The sequence below is a fragment of the Mytilus edulis genome, chromosome 7, assembly GCF_963676685.1.
Source record: "Mytilus edulis chromosome 7, xbMytEdul2.2, whole genome shotgun sequence".
Classification (NCBI taxonomy): domain Eukaryota; kingdom Metazoa; phylum Mollusca; class Bivalvia; order Mytilida; family Mytilidae; genus Mytilus; species Mytilus edulis.
The window spans coordinates 76,186,032-76,203,937 of record NC_092350.1 but is presented as its reverse complement, the minus strand read 5'-3'; the positions used below and the strand labels follow the sequence as shown (position 1 = coordinate 76,203,937).

The 17,906-nt window shown below is 31.4% G+C and overlaps 1 protein-coding gene across 2 annotated transcripts in view; it reads right to left on the bottom strand.

The window, feature by feature from the left end:
* Positions 1-710: 710 nt before the first annotated feature.
* Positions 711-17,906, bottom strand: part of LOC139482217 (oxysterol-binding protein-related protein 11-like) — a 30,263-nt gene continuing 13,067 nt past the window's right edge. For both annotated transcript variants that reach the window (XM_071265948.1, XM_071265949.1), the window contains exons 13-23: positions 17,353-17,486; positions 16,697-16,782; positions 16,199-16,280; positions 15,637-15,829; positions 14,818-14,928; positions 11,253-11,413; positions 10,124-10,243; positions 9,366-9,527; positions 8,021-8,086; positions 5,541-6,491; positions 711-856 (exon numbers count right to left, since the gene is read on the bottom strand). In XM_071265948.1, the coding sequence (XP_071122049.1) occupies positions 6,417-6,491; positions 8,021-8,086; positions 9,366-9,527; positions 10,124-10,243; positions 11,253-11,413; positions 14,818-14,928; positions 15,637-15,829; positions 16,199-16,280; positions 16,697-16,782; positions 17,353-17,486 (1,190 nt within the window). In that variant the 3' untranslated portion in view covers positions 711-856; positions 5,541-6,416. The remainder of the gene's footprint in view (positions 857-5,540; positions 6,492-8,020; positions 8,087-9,365; positions 9,528-10,123; positions 10,244-11,252; positions 11,414-14,817; positions 14,929-15,636; positions 15,830-16,198; positions 16,281-16,696; positions 16,783-17,352; positions 17,487-17,906) is intronic.

Sequence of the window (17,906 nt, the reverse complement as noted above, 5' to 3'; positions counted from 1 at the left end):
TGTTTAGATTCAGCATAAAGAACCCCAAGAATTGAACCTTAATGTAGACCAATTTGAAAACGGGACCAAAAATTAAGAATCTAAATACACGGTTAGATTCAGTATATCAAAGAACCCCAATAGTTGAATTTTTGATGAAATCAACACTGTTTAATTTTGGACCCTTTTGGCCCCTAATTCGTTGGGACTTGAACTCCCAAAATCAATCCCAACCTTCCTTTTAAGGTCACCAACCTTGTGTTTAAATTTGATAGATTTCTATTTACTTTTACTTAAGTTAGAGTGCTAAAACCAAATGTCTTCGGACAACGACTACGGACGATAACGCCAACGTGATACCAATATACAACAAAAAAAATTTCAATTTTTGCGGTCGTATAAAAATGATAAAATCGTACACAGACTAAGTTTATGATGTTTGTATGCATTGGTTCAAGAATTGGAATAACATTATTTTTCATCAGTCACTCGTTTATTATGACTTTAATGTTTCGATGAAATACTACTAGGTATTTAAGAAACTGGAGGTGCAAAAAGACACATCATAGATCATATAAATATATAGATATATAGGTTTTTGCCCATAAATCTTTAGTAGTCTTCACATTTTCATAAAAAAAAAACATATCTTAATGACTAACACATTCAAGACACTAACAATTGATCCTTTAACATGTTTAATGTCGTTACAAAGAATGAACAGAATACTGTTTAAAAACAAATTTATTGCATATAACATATTTGACATTTTCCTTATTTCTTCACTACATATCAGTTAACTTAGCTTGCAAAAATACTTTTTCAAGAACAGTACACTTGTAATCTTATTTCAATAACTATACTGAAATCTTCAGTTCTTAAGGTAGCACAATACAAAGATTTTTTTACTTCCAATCACTAACCTTTGAAATTCTGTAACTTTCTTATGAATGCATAGAAAATAACAAAAGAGGTATATATAGATAGATAAAAGATTAATCTTTTAAATGAATGCAATTTTTTATTATGCAATCATTATATAATCAATTATTATGTAATAAGTGGCAAAATCTGGGTAAGTTCACTTGAATGAATTTAGCTCTATCATCTCTTTAACTATACAGAAAATTTTAACGAAATCTTATCAACACATCATGGGCTTCAAAAGGCTGTCTCAGATTGTCTCTATGGTATTCCATTCTCTCAGAAATCTCTAATTATGTGTCGACAAAAAAGACAACAACACTCATGTTTTTATCGCATAGTATCTGTTTATTGGGTCTACATGTTTCGCCTAATCGATAGGCATCATCAGGACAATTGTACAAAGAAATATGACAGTGAAGTATGAATTTAGCGGTTAGCGGTTTTAACCAGAAGTGTAAGTTACATAATAGTAGTTATGGTGACGTTATATAAATAGAAAGTGAAAGTGAAAGTAAATTAAAATAGAAAATATATAAATAGAAATGTTAGTGTTTTCTTGAAAGGTAACAGCATCTCGTGTAGTTGACATCTATCCCGTTCTGTGTAGTTAATCTCATGGGAAGTCTTTGGTGGTATTGTACGTTATTGTTATCTAATAATCATGTCAGTGAATTCCAAATTGGACAACACCTCACTGTTCATTCCGTACAGCCAACTGGCTTCGCTCTGGGACCCTCCAGTTACTGCTTCCAATTGCGTCGGTAATGGTGTGAGGTGTATGATCGTCGCACATTTTGGAAATTAAAATATTGGTAGATCCGTAAATATTTAATTATGAGCTGTGTTAATGATTAACGCTTTTGCTGTAGTTTGATGTTGAATCTGTAAGAGCTTCCAGCAGGTTTCTTCTTTCTAAACCGGTGGTAAAGTATTGTAATACTCTGTTAAATCTTTATGTTAATTTTGGGTAGTGTTCATAAAGATTTAACAGAGTATTACAATAAACAGATACTATGCGGTAAAAACATGAGTGTTGTTGTCTTTTTTGTCGACACATTCTTTATTTTCAAGATGACTGTGAATATCTAGCGGTATCCACTCGTTTTTACCCTACCACACGATCCCCACTTCAGGTGTTGGTTCACTCGTATTTTTAAATCTCAAATTAGTGTAATTATCCTAACCACATAAAAGAAGATAATGTTTAATTAGGTGTAAAATTTGTTCTATACATTCTATCTGAAATTTGAGACACCCTTTTGTAGATAATGGCCATAAGAACAACATATAACCAGGTGCTCCGCAGGGCGCAGCTTTATACGACTGCAGAGGTCGATCCCTGAACAGTTGGGGCAGGTATGGACAAAACATTTTTAAGCGTGATACAGCTCTGAATTTGGATTGTGATCAAATTTTTGACATTATATGGGTTTTTTACACAAAACAAATGTCAAGATTTTACAAATCAATAAAAGATTTATTCTTCAAACTTATTTAAATCTAAAATTAAATAGTTGACACAGCATAGGTTTCTGACACAGAATGAATGTGGTCTAATGAACTTACAAATTTTTTTTGCCTTTGAGCAATTCACTATGCTGTTGAATATTAATCCTGTCAAAAAAATGTTTGAAGAAATTTTCTTTTTATTTATGAAATCTGAAATGAGAACAAGTATGGACACAACTTTTAAGCTAAAAATATTTTAGATAAGATAAGGAAAAAAAACTTCATCAACAACATTTTATATTGGCAAATTTCCAATGAAGTTATTTACATAAAGTTATTGGCAAATAAAAATAGAAAATGACATCATAGTCATGTCTGGCAAATGTCCAACATACATTATCTAAAAACATTTTAGATAAGATAAGGAAAAAAAGCTTCATCAGCAACATTTTATATTGGCAAATTTCCAATGAAGTTATTTACATAAAGTTATTGGCAAATAAAAATAGAAAATGACATCATAGTCATGTCTGGCAAATTTCCAACATATATTATCAACTACTATTCTATACAAAGAAAGATAACTCCAATTGAAAATTAATTGCTATTGCACAATATTGTGCAATTAGATATTTCTTGCTATTGTGCAATACTGTGCAATTGAAAATTTCTTGCTATTGCACAATACTTGATATGGAATCCTGATTTGGACCAACTTGAAAAATGGGCCCATAATCAAAAATCAAAGTGCATGTGTAGATAAAGCATATCAAATAAGCCCAATAATTTAATTTTTGTTAAAATCAAACTTAGTTTAATTTTGGACCCTTTGGACCTTAATGTAGACCAATTTGAAAACTGGACCAAAAATTAAGAATCTACATACACAGTTAGATTCTGCATATCAAAGAACCCCAATTATTCAATTTTTGATGAAATCACACAAAGTAAACAAAACAGATACTATGCGGTAAAAACATGAGTGTTGTTGTCTTTTTTGTCGACACATTCTTTATTTTCAAGATGACTGTGAATACCTAGCGGTATCCACTCGTTTTTACCCTACCACACGATCCCCACTTCAGGTGTTGGTTCACTCGTATTTTTAAATCTCAAATTAGTGTAATCATCCTAACCACATAAAAGAAGATAATGTTTAATTAGGTGTAAAATTTGTTCTATACATTCTATCTGAAATTTGAGATACCCTTTTGTAGATAATGGCCATAAGAACAACATATAACCAGGTGCTCCGCAGGGCGCAGCTTTATACGACCGCAGAGGTCGATCCCTGAACAGTTGGGGCAGGTATGGACAAAACATTTTTAAGCGTGATACAGCTCTGAATTTGGATTGTGATCAAATTTTTGACATTATATGGGTTTTTTACACAAAACAGATGTCAAGATTTTACAAATCAATAAAAGATTTATTCTTCAAACTTATTTAAATCTAAAATTAAATAGTTGACACAGCATAGGTTTCTGACACAGAATGAATGTGGTCTAATGAACTTACAATTTTTTTTTGCCTTTGAGCAATTCACTATGCTGTTGAATATTAATCCTGTCAAAAAAATGTTTGAAGAAATTTTCTTTTTATTTATGAAATCTGAAATGAGAACAAGTATGGACACAACTTTTAAGCTAAAAATATTTTAGATAAGATAAGGAAAAAAAACTTCATCAACAACATTTTATATTGGCAAATTTCCAATGAAGTTATTTACATAAAGTTATTGGCAAATAAAAATAGAAAATGACATCATAGTCATGTCTGGCAAATGTCCAACATACATTATCTAAAAACATTTTAGATAAGATAAGGAAAAAAAGCTTCATCAGCAACATTTTATATTGGCAAATTTCCAATGAAGTTATTTACATAAAGTTATTGGCAAATAAAAATAGAAAATGACATCATAGTCTTGTCTGGCAAATTTCCAACATATATTATCAACTACTATTCTATACAAAGAAAGATAACTCCAATTGAAAATTAATTGCTATTGCACAATATTGTGCAATTAGATATTTCTTGCTATTGTGCAATACTGTGCAATTGAAAATTTCTTGCTATTGCACAATACTTGATATGGAATCCTGATTTGGACCAACTTGAAAAATGGGCCCATAATCAAAAATCAAAGTACATGTGTAGATAAAGCATATCAAATAAGCCCAATAATTTAATTTTTGTTAAAATCAAACTTAGTTTAATTTTGGACCCTTTGGACCTTAATGTAGACCAATTTGAAAACTGGACCAAAAATTAAGAATCTACATACACAGTTAGATTCTGCATATCAAAGAACCCCAATTATTCAATTTTTGATGAAATCACACAAAGTTCAATTTTGGACCCTTTGGGCCCCTTATTCCTAAACTGTTAGGACCAAAACTCCCAAAATCAAACCCAACCTTCCTTTTATGGTCATAAACCTTGTGTTTAAATTTCATAAATTTCTATTTACTTATACTAAAGTTATGGTGCAAAAACCAAGAATAATGCTTATTTGGGCCCTTTTTTGGCCCTTAATTCCTAAACTGTTGGAACCAACACTCCCAAAATCAATCCAAACGTCCTTTTGTGGTCATAAACCTTGTGTCAAAATTTCATAGATTTCTATTCACTTAAACTAAAGTTATAGTGCGAAAAACCAAGAAAATGCTTATTTGGGCCCTTTTTGGCCCCTAATTCCTAAAATGTTGGGACCAAAACTCCCAAAATCAATCCCAACCTTCCTTTTGTGGTCATAAACCTTGTGTTAAAATTTCATTGATTTCTATTCACTTTTACTAAAGTTAGAGTGCGAAAACTAAAAGTATTCGGACAACGACGACGCAAGACGACGCAGGACGATGACGACAACGCCAACGTGATAGCAATATACGACAAAAAAATTAAAATTTTTGCGGTCGTATAATAAAATCAACCCTCTAGGGATACCTATGAAGAAGCTTATTTCATTTGAAAGTGGAAAATTGGTGAAAAATATTTTAGACACAGTTAACATTATAATTGGTTACATAATTGTTGCATAATACTAACATTGCATTAATTTGAAAGAGTAATCTGTTAGCTATCCAAAACTACCACTTTTATAAATTTTCAAGCATTATTACTAAAGTTATAGCATTTTAAAACTTGGGAGATGGAGTTATTAAATCTTTGTATTGTGCTACCTTAAGGTCATGCAAATAAAGATAGATTTGTAGATCTTGTCCTTTTGATCCTTTTTGACATGTTAATGTTTCTCTGGTTCTATTATAGTTTTCAGGGGAGTTAACTCTTAAACTTACAATAGGAATGCAAATGATTTGTACTTCAAATTCTCATGAAAATATAAACACGGTTATGCAATTAAGTAGAGTCCACTGTATTTATGCAAAAGAGTTTAGACAATTTATGTTTATAAAGCCTGCTGAAGTTGTCAAACTAAGCAATAAGCAATGAATAATAAAATTACAGAGAAATCAGGGTATCAGTGAACATATAAAAGGATTTTTATATAATATGATCAAACATACTATGGTATATAATTTGTATTCATATTTTTCAATTGTCAATGATTTTGAGATAATGTGAGGCAGATAAACAGGAAATGAAAATAAGTTTATTTTAATATCCAGAAAACAGAAGGTGATAAACATATACTAATTTTTAAAATCCTGCCATGAGCAGCAATTTTTATTGAAATATTTAAAACCATGTGAAACCCTGACTTTTGATTTCTGGTTTTACAGAATAACATCTTATTGAATACAAAAACAGAGAACGATCTCCCTACTGAGTGCCAAATATTTAGGTCCTCTTACAAGTATGCTCCCACGCTATTCCCCCTAAAAATATACTTAAATAAGACTTATAGTTACATGCACTTCAATTGTCTTTCAACAGCAAGAAAAATAATGTAAACTTATCTTAAACTTGTAAAAATTCAAATAATGCTTGTTCTTAAACAATAAACAATAAAAATTAATACGGACATAGCACATTTTTATAATATCACAGTCTATATGATACATGTTGAATAATTTTGTTATCACTACTTCTGAGCGCTAGAGGCTTCCTCTATAATCTCCTTTCTGTAAAATATTATTGTAAGTCCAGCCGTCACCATCTTTCTTGAAATACTGCAATAGAAATTTACAAATTTACTGAAAACCTCAGTTTATATAAGCTTATGATTTTAATTGTATTCTGTAAATCTATCAATGAGGTAAAAAAATAAAGTAAACTAATTAAATAGTGTTAATTCACTTATTTTCGTGGGTACCAAATTTCATTGATTAAGGAAAACATTTTTCTGAATATTGAAATTCGTGGTTTTGCCAAAGTTTGTATATAAGCCTATATGATATTTGTAATTCATTGAACATTTAATTTTGTGGTTCAACTATACCCAGGAAATCCACAAAAAATGGTATCCAACAAATAATAATGAATCAGGTATTTCTTTCAATCATCCAATACAAAAGTTTTCAGAATAATAAGATGATTTGCCAGGGGTTTCATTATTATGGTCAAGTAAAAAATATGATATGCATTGGGGTTTACTATAGAGGTTAATTAATGGATGAAAGGCTGTAAAAAGTCCAGTGGCAGGTTGATTTCTTATTTTCAACTTTGTAGAAACAAGAATGTGTCCAAAGTACACGGATGCCCCACTCGCACTATCATTTTCCATGTTCAATGGACCGTGAAAATGGGTAAAAAATATAATTAGGCATTTAAAATAATAAGATCATATCATAGGGAACATTTGTACTAAGTTTCAAGTTGATTGGACTTCAACTTCATCAAAAACTACCTTGACCAAAAACTTTAACCTGAAACTCGCACTTTCATTTTCTATGTTCAGTGGACCGTGAAATAGGGGTCAAAAGTTTAATTTGTCTTTAAAATTAGAAAGATCATATCATAAGGAACATATGTACTAAGTTTCAAGTTGATTAGACTTCAGCTTCATCAAAAACTTTAACCTGAAGCGGGACAGACGGACGAACGAACGAACGGACGCACAGACCAGAAAACATAATGCCCCGCTACTATCGTAGGTGGGGCATAAAAATAATTAATCTATCACAAGTATTTCCTGTCAAACTAATTCAGCAAAAAACTTAACAGTTGTTGATGCGAGTGACACAATGTCATCTTCACTGGAAAAGCAAATTCCATGTCTCTACCTCAGCTACTTATATCGCTGGTAAAACAAAAATCAAAGTGCTTTTCATTTCTTGCTTCAATTTAACAGTGAGAAATTAAAATCAATTATTGCATTGGTTGTAGTTGATTTAACAGCAATTCTAGACAAAGGAAGATAAATTTTTCAAAGTTGATTTTTACAATGATCATTCTATTTTAAGAACAGATATTAGATTCCTGCAACTTGCAAAAGTTATGTAATTTTCTTGAAAAGTGCAACATCATTTTGTGCCTTGAATATATGAGCATAAATTACATTGATAAATGTCTGGAAATTTTCATGGATAGGATGTATTGAATTTTATGATCAATGCACTATATTTTGTGTATCAATAAAGGAAGTGATTAGCCTTGGAACAAGTCAGTCCCATAATGTTTTGATGCATTTCATGCAATCTTTACATAAAATCTATTCCACAGAATTGCAACCATTTCAAAAGCTTTACCCTATGCTTACCTTAGTAGGATACTGAGTACTGGTTTCTTTCCTATGCCTTTCTCCTTCCCTTTGTCTCTCTTCCAACTGAAGTATAAAGAACATGAATAATCAAATTGATATGTCATGAAAATGAGGATAAAAAGTAAAAATTAAGAAACAGTAAATTTTAATGTTTACACATTGTAACAAAAGATTCAGTTCGAATTTGCAAAACTTAAAACTACTTTAATCAAGTCTATATATAAAGGTACATGCTTTTGATCCACCCAAAAAATTGAATAAATGGAGAGGTGAGGTAATATGTAAATAAAAGCAACAGTAGTATACCGCTGTTCAAAACTCATAAATCCATGGACAAAAAACAAGACAGCTGCTCTTCGTTTCTTTTTACCATTGGATAATCAGTCCTTCAGCTATTTATAAGATGGATTTTATATACTAATAAAAAAGATGTGGGCCAGCCAGCCAATAACTATATTCAATAACAAATTTTAAGTCTTCAGCAATAGGTATATATCCATATGTTTCAATTGACATGCCAGATTCTTGTAATTAGTGTACAGACATCTTATATGTTCAGGCATTTCACATCACATCTTTTAATATGGAAATATTCTATGCAAATTGCAAAATTGACGTAGTTTACTTCAATGCTAACCAAATCTTTGAACAGACTTATTCACAAGGAATAGGTTAAGATACTTCTGTCAAGTCATTAAAGATGGCAAAATTGGAATTAGTATCGATTCACTCAAAGGGTCTTACTTCAGATTTTTTTTTATTCTAAAACCAGTTGTTGACAAGAAACAGGAAATGTTCTGATTGTATAATTTCTGATGGCATGATAATATACAATTTACAGAAAAAATTGTGGTTGATATTCAGTGATGGAGACAAAATTTTTCAATCTATTTAATTGAGGTCTGGAGCTGGCATGTCAGTAACTTGGGACTAATTGTAAGAAGTCCTTTGTTAATCATAGCTGAGCATTGCCATTTTGCTTAGTTTCTTCTGTTACTTATTCTAACATTGAACTTTTTAAAACTGATTTTTACTGATTGTACTGCTGTGTGTTTTGTTTATTTTTAATTGGCTAGAGGTTAAAGGGAGGGTTGAGATCTCACAAAACATCTATAATGTGGTGTCCATTTCACTGAACTAGTATACATTTTTGTTTAGGGGGCCATCTGATTTTTCTGATGCGTTGAAGACCCTTTGTTGGCCTTGGGCTGTTGTTTGCTCTTTGATCAGGTTGTTGTCTCTTTGACATATTCCATGTTTCCGTTCTCGATTCTATCATACTTAATAATAGATTTGTTTGTGACTTGTGTACTACAACTTTATTTACAAACAGGACACTCACCAATCTCTTATGTTCTGTAGCTATATTTACATCATGGGCTCTCAAAGCATTGGTCACATGTTGCCATAGACGACGTGATTCAAAATCTCCCTGCTTATCTATTGGTCTTACTTTCTTTTTACATGTTTCTAATGAGGTCACATCAATTGTTTTACTTCTCCCCTATAACAGTCAATTAAAATCCTATCAGTTGTTCATATCACAAAGTTATTTCAATAAATACCTTTAAAACAATTTGAAAGGATTCCATCTGATATGTCCGCTGACAACATAAAAGTGCAATGTTAACTGCAAAAAAAAATTCTTGAACTGGGGTAAAAAATGAAAAATCTTGTTCAGAATATTGTCTTTTGATCATAAATTAAGCTTCCGTTTAATTAATGTAATATAACATGAAATTTTGACAAAACATTAAAATCTGGAAAAAAATGAATCCAAAACTTAACCTTTAACGTTGTTGACAGTGATGATGGTGTAAATAAGGATCACTATTTCATGCTTCGGCGACTTTCAATGCAGGCATGACAATTAAATACCAATTGGTTTCCTCCCCAAATCAAACAATAAATCAGGCACTTGACAAGGAACATCTGCTTTTATTTCTATGATATAAAAATATTATTGTATTATTTAATTCGACTGTACTAATATTGGAGTAAATGCCATATGCTCATAGCAAGAATAAGATTTTTTATTGTTTTTTTAATTTCTATCTTCTGCTCTAACAATGAAAACTACCTCAGTCTTTCTAAACTTACATCTGAGTAAGAGAATTCTATAACATTGTTCCATTCTCCCTGAACTTTACAGAAAACATTCCCTGTTGAATTGTTCTTCACTTCAGCACTCACACGGTGAAGTTTTCCACCATAAAATGGCTACAAAAATAAAATAAAAGACAAAATGCATGAATAAATGATTCTATCCTTAACAGGAAATATTAATATCAAATCAACTCTAGATCTTCTATAAAAATATACAACTTGTGTATTCAAAAGTGTAGACAATAGAAATTATTAGAAACTGAGGTTTCAATTACCTCAGGCAGTTGACCCTAGATATTGATGATTTTGGTTATTCTTGTTAAATCCATTTTGTTCATAAGCTCCTCACATATTCATTTAAGTAGTTATAAGTTCTTTACTTTACAATTTTTAGAGCATTCTTGATAACAGTTATCCAGGAAAGTGTTTTGAACCCCACAAATATATATTTATTATTTCTAGTGAATATATGGATATGACCACTTCATGTATCAAATCTCCAACAATGCTGACCAAGATATATCAAAATATTGTCATCAAAGCTCAGCTGTTTCAGCAGTTAGACCTAAGTCAAGGGAATCTATTAAGCAGTTATGCCAAACTGGAAGGAGACATTTAAATCTTTCACTCAGTGTATGGAGAGGAGTCAAATGACAAAAATGTCATGTTTTACACTGAACACATTTCAATGAATGTTAAACAAATAACAGCCAATCAATAATATAACTCTATCAATGTTACAAAGTTTGTCTTTCACTTATTAACTCTTCACTCTTCATTTTTCTCAATTTAAACAAATGTACAGCAAACTAAATTTGCCTTATCTTCCACACCATTTTCTGTATAAAGCAGATTTTACCATTTTTTTTTTATGATTGGAGTGTTTGTCTTTAATATTTAAAACATACGACAAGTTGATAAATATAAGATATTCTTTGTAGAACTAATATATCTCACATGAAGCAATTGAAGAATCTATAAATATTACCAACAAAATGACTGGAAAAGAAAGCATGGCTGATGGCTGGCTATCAATACTAGCAGATGTGCTTCGTTAACTTTAAGTTTTAATGGATAACAGATACTCTCTTAGATAAACATAATTACATTTTAAAATAAATACCTTTGTGTGGAATGTAACTGTAGATGATAAATTTGTCTTTTGGCAGGTCATATTAATTTTATCTCCCATCTCAGCCCATGGAACTGTCAATATTGATCTAGCATAGGCACTTGGCATAGAAAACACATACTCCTCATCCAAAGCTAGGAGCTTTAACTTAACTGAAAATAACAAGAAACATGGCCTTTTATATTCTGAATGCAATACCTGGTAGACTGTCTAGCAAGAATTATCATAGTATAGTCAGTATTTAAAACATGAAATAAATTTTTTGGGGATACTTAACAACAACAACTTCTAACATTAGAAAAATAAAATACTACATCATGTGGTAGTCTTGTTATAGTAGGAATGAGTCAAAAACAATCTGTGATGTTCTATTAATATTCAATATCATGTTACTAAAAAAGGAGTATGTTCAATAAGGTCCTAAAATAGCCCCCTTTGTTAGCGTAAATTTCAAATTAGGATTTATTGACCAATATTACCAGGGATCTCCATGGATGAGAATTGAACGATGGAGGAACTTTCACCATTACAAACCGTGTCTACGCTGTACAGTGTAGCGCGATCGGAAGTATTTTATCCTTCCAAACAAGGAATGGTGAACATGCTAATTCATTGCTTCTAAATTTAAATTATATTTATTTGAATTTTCATTATAGAATTAGAAGTATCATTTTTTCATTTATTGCCGTTTTTAATCATTTAAATGCCAAGTCTTCATGGTCACCCCTCAGTTGAGAATGACCAGGCGCGTAGCTACGTTTACGTCAAAACGCCCGGGCGTACACTTGAATTTTGGTAAAAAAAATATTTTAATCTTAATAAATTAAAAAGATCTGGTATAAAGCACATCAGTCTTTTAAATCTTCCCTCAATTCCTTGTAATTGCGAATAAAGCAACATTTTTTCCCCGATCAAATGGTACTATACATGTATATCATATATTTGTTCATTTTTCTGTCTGTGGAAGTCTGAATCATTTGAGGCGACAATTGTTTAACATTTAGGTTCAACATGGTGTAAAAATTTTTTTTAATTTTTTTTAATATAAATGATTTTGTCAAACCTAAATTTTACGAAAGTTGGACAGAAGCTTTTTATTCTCAAAAGATTATCCAGACCTTGGAATGATGAATTAATTTTTAATTTCCCCGTATTCTACTGATAAAAGGGATTTCTATTTGCATATACAGTCTATTGATAAAGTTTGTTACACTTCAATTACTTTGTTAATCCTTCATTGAATTTTATGAAACTTTTGCAGAAGTTTTTTTTGTGATTAATGTCTGAAGCAAAATTTTGAAAGTATATTTTTTTTCCATTTTTCAACTGACATACAGACTTATCTTTTAGCAGATTTAACAGACTCTCTGTGATTATTATTTTTTATATAATGATTTTGAAAACCTTCAGATGTTGTCATGAGACTAGGGTAGAAGTTAATATACCAGATCAAGAAAAAAAAATCTAACGAAAATGTTTGATTATTTAAAATCCTATTATAGACTGATAAAAAGATTCAATTTTCGCGGGAAGTGGCAATCTAGCGAGAACTACGGTTTCACGAAACCCTTTACGAATTTTCATAATGCATCTAAACATCTTTGCAAATTAATCATTTCATATTCATTAACGACATTTGCACAGCAATGGGCCTTATCCCACGGTTCCTTTAAACATATTTTAAAGTAACAAGTTTGGATATTTACCCTAACACCAATGACCATTAGATTTCAAATCAACACAATGAATACATTAAATATAAAAGATAAAAAAAAGTATTCTATATTAGGTATGTTCAACCTGCTAATGATTAGTTTTTTTTATAAAAGAAATGCCCCCCTTTTCGAAACCCACTGCTAGAAGGTGTTATAACCTGGGTCCGATTGGGATCTCAAACCCTTTGCCGTGGTTGGGGCGTACACTTAAAAACAGCCTAGCTACGCCACTGATGACCAAAAGCTGTCACGAAGGTCCCCATGTAGATTTTTTGTATTTTTGGTAATTGTTATGGGGGTTAAAAATCATATGATGTGGAGCTTATTTTTCATGGACACTGTCAAATTCAGAACCCATTACCGGTATGGCTGATTTGCAGCAACAACAAAACGATTCGTACGGGTTATGTAAAAGGTTAAAGAGATTTATAAAGCTAATGTTGACAAATGAAAAGGTTTTTAATTACTTTATCTGGCAAATTGATGCTGTGCAACATGCATCTTTCGAGTCTGAAAAGAAACCGGAAACCCGGATGTATCAATTTGATTGTAATATACGAAATGAATTCGGAATTACGATACGATATTTCTTACAGGAAATATTAAATTTTTTCTTTTAAACTTTTAAAGTAATTCTAAATTATCGTTACAGCAGTACTTGAGTTATTTGCGATGAAATTATATTTACTGTTTTGCGTCTTATTTTGTACTTCTTAAAAAAGGGGGATGCCGATTGCGTAAGTCAAAATAAAGCACGTGTTCGACTTGTTAAACTGTTTTCTTTGTAACTGGATTATTAATTTATCTATTTAATCTAAATTATCATAATCATTTGCTGAAACTTATTTGGTTAATTCGACAAATGGATCGTCTATCCTCAGATAGTATTCTCCTGTCTGGTTTGTTGATCTACCTGTACAAGCTCAGGTACAAGTGATTAGCGATCTTAATCCGGATATATCCCCCAGGCGTTAGAATTGTATTGGATTATAACATAAAAAGCCTAAGGGTTATGCAATTACATGCATTTGATTATAATTGATAAAAAAAAAAAATGGCGTCGGGCTACAAAAAAACGATGAAGTTTTGAACGATGGCGGAAGACAATTTAACGATGGCGCAAGACTTTTTAACGATGGAGCAAGTCATTTGACGATGGCGCAAGACATTTGAACGATGGCGGGGCGCCATCGTTAAACAGGCCATGGAGATCCCCGATTACAATTAATTATAGCTAATACAGTGACTAGGTAGGAAATAAGCCATTTTGTTGAAAATTTACATTCCTGCGATTCATAAAATTTACATTCCTGCATTTCATTACAAGTTGTACTCATATTGATTTTCCACAAAACAATAAATGAAAATGGGGAAATTTCCATTGACTATTGGACATGAAACATAGAGCGCATACGTTGACAACAAAAATATTTTAACATATTATTTGTGATTTGTGAAGACATTTCACATGTCTTATTTGAATATTTAGCTTGTCTGTGCTCTATTTTTCCTGGTCCTGAATTTGGTTGAAATCCAGCTGATTTTTCCAAATTTTGAGCTTTTTGGGATGTCAAAATCAACGTGTTAGAAATAAACTTTGACAAAAATAGTTCTATTTAACTTTCTCACATGTCTGTAAGTCAACTTAAAACATTTTTTGTCTTATAACATTGAACTTTATAATGGGACCAAATATGGCCCTTACTGAAATTACTCTTTTGTAAGTTCATTCTGATCACTGTGCAGTATTAAGACAATCTATGGGTTCACGTTGATTTTTTATTGCAGTTATTGATTTTTGTTGTTGATTTTAACATAATGTATTTATCAATCTAACATACTTTTTCCGATTAGGTTGACTCCAATAGACATTCCATAAAATTTTGACTTGGTATATATGGAGGCATCCATACACATCTGTTTTCCTGGACATTCAAAATAAAATGCTGACACTGAAAATAAATAATACATGATTATTAAAATAAACTCATGAAAGAAACATAATATATTAATGTGAAAAAAAAATAGAACATAAATTCATTGAAGGAAAAATCCAACTATGAAGCAACATTTTCCCTTTGATAAGCATTTATAGTGTCAAAATTTGTTTTTAAACCATTCCTTGTTTTTAGGTTGAAATGATATACAGGTAATGACAGAAGCCTGCTTTTGATTAGGATAAAGAAAGATATTTTTTTCTTGTCATTCTAGGCAGCTTTTTGATGAATTGTTCACATGGAAAAAGCATGCCATTTATGGATAATTGTTTTATAAGAAAAAACAAATTGTAATCACCCTCTGCCCTGAACCCTTTTTTAGAGCCTGTACTTTATTTAAGCATTGCTTTCAAATATACTGTGGATTCATTTATTTCCGTGGGTATCAATTTTCTTTGATTTTTGTGGGTATTTGATTTCGCGGTTTTGACAATCTATGCATATGTTTTCCCATTCACACAATAACATCCCAAGTCTACCACATCTACACTAAAACAATACCTACCCGGAGTATGATGAGAGACTTGCTCTGCACAATAGATAAGTTGTACATTTTCTTCCCCTACACTAAAACTGGTGCTTACCCGGAGTATGATGAGAGACTTGCTCTGCACAATAGATAAGTTGTACATTTTCTTCCCCTACACAAAAACTGGTGCTTACCTGGAGGATGATGAGAGACTTGCTCTGCACAATAGATAAGTTGTACATTTTCTTCCCCTATGTTGACAGACGATTGATTGGTATCAACAGACGATCCCTCATCGTCAGACATCTTTGATTTCTTAGGTAATTTCCAGGAACAATGGAATGTCTCTCCTATAATGGGATTGTATGGCTTTTTGGCAACAGATCCCTGGAATAAATATTTAAATATTTCAAATACTTCAAAAAATCAAAAACTTAGTTTACTACAGTAAAAATATAAGGAGATGTGGTATGATTTCTAAAGAGGCAATGTAACTATCCACTTGAGACAAATTGACACACATAAGTCATCATACTGTTTTCGACAATGAACAAAAACCAAAACCCATAATGTATAGTTAGCTATAAAAGATCCTAGTATAGCAAAACATAGTTTAAAAAAATTAAACAAAACAAAACAATGGCTTAGTTCATACTTAAATAATACAAGTAAAACAAAAATGGGAAAAAATAGTGTTAAAAATTGTTCAGATATAAAAATTTTCTGATTGCAAAGAATGGGGTAAACATAACAAACCTGTCTGCCAGCATGGAATGAGGTAAGATACCACTCTAAAACAGCCATCATACGAGACTCTGGGTCAGGTAAATCTGGAATTCTGTAATAGCACACAGATATTTATTTCACTGAAGAAATCTTTTTACTACCAAAATCTATAGTTTATATCTAGTTTCATATGAAAACCAAAATATTATTGGGTTACATATAAAGATTTGATCAAGTACAATTTATTGCTGTGTTATTTCCTTGACATTGCTGTATGTTTGTGCTTTTTGTTTCTTTTGTACATGGGCTGCAATATGAAATCGAGAAATTTCTCAATTAAATGCTCTATAGAGAGTCATGTTTGAAACGATAAGTCTGGTTTGATTAATATTGGCATCTTCATCCTTGTAACAAAAGCTGGAATTTCTGCATAGTGCAAGGTTTTGGATTAGCCTTCAAGCTTAAACATGAGAATCTTTAGTTCATGCTAAAACAATTAAAGAAAAACAAGCATGGCAGAAGACTTACTTAAGGAACACGTCAGGATGTGCCATACAGTCGGCAAACATTTCTAACAAAGATCTTCTCTCCAAAATAAATGTGGGAAGAACCACCTGTAAAATATTTTTAATACTATAGGTGATAGAACGCGTACAGTTAAATACTGTAAAATTGTGGATATGCATAAAAATCATGATGATGGCCTGCTTGCATTTAACGTTATAAAGGGACATAACTCATGAAGATTAAAATGAAGCTGCCCAAATTGGTAGTTGATATGTGTTTTGTGGTAATGAGCATTGCATAGAAGTTTCAATACATTTGGTAGAAGTAAACTTTAGTTAGAGAACAGAAACTTATTTTGGGACATTGTATGTACGGATGGACATAACCTTAAATGAATATGCGAGTCCTCTTCCAAAAATAGTTCCTCCATCATTTCAGATATTTTTTTAGAACTAACTATCTTACTCAATAAAGATTGGAGTAGAATGAACCTGCTGTGTGCTGAGTTCGAACTCATAATCTATAATGTGTAGGCAAGTGACATGTTTAACATTTTTTCATGATTTTACCTTCAATTGGTGATGTTTTACCGTTTTAGACTTGCTTATTATTATATATATATAAATATAAATATACTGTATTGACACTCAATATCCTTTTTTTTTTAATATACTAACCTTAGTTAGATCCATGCCTAGTTTGAGTTGAGACAGGAGATGTAAAATGATACTTTTGTGTTCCTCAACTCCTTCTAGGTCGGTGTCATGGTAACTATCATCATCTTCTACTTCCTCTTCATGATTAATTGGGCCTAAAACATAACAAAGTAAATTATTATTTATCTTTTCAGATATGGAAATAAAATACATATCAAAATAAATACAGTTAAAGCACTACTAAACATCTAGTCAATAGGTTTATTAATTTTGGTTGAGAAGTGACAAACAGGTATGCATAATAGAAATAAAATAACTAATAAGCTTATGATGCATCTGCAAGGATGATGACACATACAACATCTACATAATGACAAATGCAAATGTACCAGTAAACTCTAGCTATGTGGTACGGCACACGATGACATATCCAACATAAAATAAAGCTATGTGTCATGACACCAGACGGTATATACAGGTGTACCAGTAGAGTATGTTTTATGACAGAATAACGGACCGACACAGACCAGAAAACATAACACTTGTACGTGTATTTGCAAAGCATAAAATAAGAT